Here is a 4234-nt window from a genome sequence, read left to right as displayed (position 1 = left end):
CGTTGTCCAGGAAAGGAATGGAAAAGAAGTTGGTTGTTTTTCTCAGAGACTCACAGGTCAAATAAATTACTCAATCTTTGTTTTAAATTAAATATTATGTATAGAACATGTGAACGTGATGGTACCGACACTTCTATCCAGTATTATGGACCAGTACAATCTGAACATCCCAAAGTTTCCCTTTAAGTGCAACGACGTACGAATAGCATCTGATACCAGTTGACATATTTCCCAGACTATAGGTCACACTATTGTAGTTGTTTGGCTTCTCGTACATTAAATATATATATATATATATATCGGTACATACCATCTGAGACCACTAGATGCCGCTGTATTAATAGACAGCTGCTTCAGTACCACAGAAAAATCTCCAATAATTTGTATTTGATAGACGGAGTTAGAAAACGTCTCCAAGAAGGAAAGATCTGCACAAAATAACAGTTTTTATAAGAAGGTGTTTGTTACAAGAGTTTTAAACATGTTAATCAACTTTTTTATTCATGCTTGAAAAGAGTTTATTTTTCTGGCTCTTCTTGAAACAGACACCCAGGTGTGACTTACAGTCCAGAAAATAGGGTATTCTCCATCTCTTTACCAAACCTTTTCACTGTTATGTGGTTTTGGTGTAAAATACAGTGAAACGTCAACAGTCCTTATTTGTGTTTGTTCTGGTCCAGTAGTCGGACTGAAATGCTGCAATGTGCAGCAAATAGGTTCAAATCCATTGAGGTTATGTTCTGTGTAATGTGGTACCTGGTTCAGTTTCACTCCGGCTTCATGTCAGAGATTGAAATTCTTCCTTGGTTGCATTTTTTCTTTTTATACCTCCACATGATGTCTGAACTGGTCCTGTTGGTTCCTGTTGGTTCCTGTTGGTTCCTGTTGGTTCCTGTTGGGGGATGAACATCACTGGAAGCAGCTGGACGTCATCAGGAGACGAACATGTGTGAATGTCTCCCTGTGCTGGACCATGACGGATGGAATAAAAACCTCCTGATCCACTCAGGAACTTCAACAGATTTATAAAATGCATGCACATGCTGCGTTGGTCCAGACCGATACAAAAAGTCATAAAAGTAGATATACAGGCGAGTCCTGGCGTATAAATAGTATAAATAGTTAGCCTTTGGATGAAGCGCTCCGGCCTCCTTGGTGTGGGTCTGCAGACAGCGCCACAGTCAGGCTGGAGGCGGAGCCACTGGATTGCTTGAGAAAGAAGCCTGGCAGCAGAGGAGACGCTTCAGGCACTCTGAGGTTGGAGGTTTGTGGTCGACGGCCTCACTTCTGCAGAATGAACTGGTCGATGAACTCGTTCTGCTCCGACTCCACTTTGGACAGAGCTTCGTACTCGATGCGATACCTGCAGCAGGAGCAGAGCGCGTTAACACCCGGGGCGTCAAAGAACGCCAGTCTGGCTTCTGGCTTCCCTGACATTTGGGTTTAATGGCCCTTCCACACTGCCGCCATGCTGATGCTGAGCTTCAAACTGCTGAACACCGATAAATTAAGAAACACTAAAATCAGCCCTGACCAAAGATACTACAGATCCAATAAGGTCGTCTTTATTTTCTGAGCAAACCTTTCCCTCGATCGGGCCGTGATGGAGAAACAGTAATAGATTACCTCTCCAGTTGCATCTTCTTTTCAGCTATGAGCGCCTGCAGCTGCTGCTGTTGGGCTTCTCTTTGTTTGGCCACAGACTTCAGCAGATTTCGAGCTCCGATCGCCTGACAGAGAACAGTGGCAGGTGAAAACTTCAGCATCACAGGTTTTACTTTTCTGCATAAAGTTTTTGTAAAAACGTGATTTGATCAGCATGAGAGTACGAAGAAACACAAACTGTTTTAATTCCAGCTGCAGTGAAGACAGGAGTTCAAAAAGACAGATCAAAGATGAAAGAGCTTGTTCTGTTAGGTTCTGGACTCTATTGAAGATAAGCTGTGATTCAAGGAACCTGCTGAAGATCCAGCTGCAGCAGGTCAGAGTTTGGACCCGACTGAACTGGAGATGTACTGAGATAAGTTCAAAGAGTTGAGCTCACAGGAAGTTGTGAAACACGTTGTGTTTGTGGTTATTAAAAGCAGATCGGATCACATTTTAAAACATATCTTTAAGTTTTGGGACTTTCGCTTGCAGCTGGAACCATAAAGTTAGGACCACATCCAGATGTTGAGGACGACTGTCAAACATCCAGCTCACCTTCATCTTTTCTGTCTCGGCCTCTTTGGCTAATTCATCCACGAGCTCGATCAGGCCGCCCACGATCTTCTGAAACTGACCAATTTCTGAAAGGAGAGAAACACACATGTGAACACGCCGTCTCAGCTGGTGGGTGTCCGGAGAGGAACATCAAAACATCTCCTTACTGTCCACAAACTCTTTGCACTCGTCTTTGAGCTCAGACGTCTTCTGGCTGGCGTCCGGCTCCAGAACCCGCAGCTTCTTCAGCTCATCAAAAAAGAAGCCCGCTTCGGCTAGCGGGTCTTTAGCCATGGTCACGGGCCTGTGGCACAAGACAAACAGCAGGAGACCAGATTATAATCCTGTGAGTTGAACTCAAATGGGCAGTGAGAGGCTAAAATATTACTACCGTGGGTGGTTTGTCAATTTTATTATCATTTTTTTATTCTAATACTTTTTTCTTTGGGTAGCTAGTCCCGCCCCATTGAGAGCGCAGACACAAAAAGCACATCGAAGCGTGCAGACACAGGTTGCTATGACTTTTGTTAACGATTCAGCTCACCATTTCCGAATAAATCGCAAAGAACTGCGGACAAATGTCCCATACAAAGCAGATGGGAGAGGCACCCAATGGAGGGGATCTAAGGAGATTAGCGTCTGTTAGCAGGGGCGAGAAGCAGGCACACAAAATCCCCTCTGGGGTTTTCCAGTTTACATTTCAGGTTGTGAATTTTGATGGATTTGAAAGACACTTGCAGTGTCAGCTGTTTTTGCAGTTGGTGTAGAAAAAGAGCAAACATTTTATTTCAACTCCATTCAGATTGAAAAGTTGCTGTTTTACATAATGATTTCGCACATGTTTAGAGGTAACTGAAAGAGAATCCCGTAGAAGCAAAGTTAAAAGTGGGGAAATGTACTTTTTCACTTGATGAATACTCCATTTTCTTCCCAGCTGTTTGCGACACACAGAAATATATAAAGACTTACACTAAAAGATGTAAACCAAAGCCAGGTTGGACGGCTCTGTGTGTATTCCATTCAATAAAAAGGCATAATAACGTTCACATGAAAAATATGAGCTGATTGTATGTGACTGTTACTCGCAGCAACGAGCAACGCTGAAGGTAGTCCGTCACCAGTTAACAAGGAAACCACTTATTCCGAAACACCCATTTATGAAGCCTATATTAAAGGTTTGTACCGATGGATCCTTCTCCCACGGTTTGATTCCCGCGAATCTAATCGTGGACACGAGCACTGCTGAATCGGTTAGTACCGGTTGATCTCTCTCCCAGTCTTTAGTAAACAGCTGTTGTCGTCTCGGAGTCACTGCTAGCTTCCAGGCTAAGTGAGCCACTTGAATGAACTTACTAGCTCTTAGCTCCGTGACGCTAGCCTGTTTACTAAAGGTAGATGTAGGGCGCTCATCGGCCTCCGTGAGCCTAACTTAGTTTGGTTAGATAGCCTGGCTCTCCGTGTCAGTGGTGACATGCTTAATAGGGATAAAAGTGTCGGTTTTACCTGTTTAAGACGCTGTGCCGTGAACGCAGCGGAGTCTGAGTGTATATGTGGCACCGCACCGTCTGTGTGTGAGACACAGTGAGCGGAGCCTGGAGTAAGCCCCGCCCACTTCTTCCGCTGCCCGGGCAACCACACGCTACAAGCCCCACCCACTGCCAGTGCGCGCAAGACTTACACATCATATGCGTGCCCCATCTGTTCAAAAATTGTAAGCATAGACATAAACACTAGACGCCGCGCAGCCTGTCTCCGCCCACTGCTCCGATACGTCAGAGCGGCCGCCATCTTGTGAGGGGCAAGTCTGACCCGTCAGCCTAAACAAGTCTATGTGACAGCGACGTGTTTTCTGAAGAAAACCACGCAAATATACATTTACATGACTGTGAAGAATCATTGCTTTCATTTTTATTTTATTAAATTAAGAATTATTTCATTTATTTATTTATTTAATGTAGCATACTTATAGAAAGTCTAGAGAGGAAATGGAAGCAGTTTGCAGACGGGACATTGGGACGCTGTCCTCTCCTTT

General features: G+C 44.3%; 1 protein-coding gene across 1 annotated transcript; it reads right to left on the bottom strand.

The window, feature by feature from the left end:
- Nucleotides 1–354: 354 nt before the first annotated feature.
- Nucleotides 355–3965, bottom strand: ift20 (intraflagellar transport 20 homolog (Chlamydomonas)). Its single transcript, XM_080459197.1, has 5 exons — nucleotides 3706–3965; nucleotides 2370–2506; nucleotides 2203–2288; nucleotides 1627–1730; nucleotides 355–1363 (listed from the first exon to the last, which is right to left on the bottom strand). The coding sequence occupies exons 1-5, from the start codon at nucleotides 3885–3887 to the stop codon at nucleotides 1282–1284; spliced, it is 591 nt and encodes a 196-aa protein (XP_080315323.1). The 5' UTR covers nucleotides 3888–3965; the 3' UTR covers nucleotides 355–1281.
- Nucleotides 3966–4234: the final 269 nt, after the last annotated feature.

Source organism: Lipophrys pholis, assembly GCF_963383615.2.
Source record: "Lipophrys pholis genome assembly, chromosome: 3".
In the NCBI taxonomy this organism is placed as follows: Eukaryota; Metazoa; Chordata; class Actinopteri; order Blenniiformes; family Blenniidae; genus Lipophrys; species Lipophrys pholis.
This window is presented reverse-complemented; position numbering and strand designations above follow the sequence as displayed.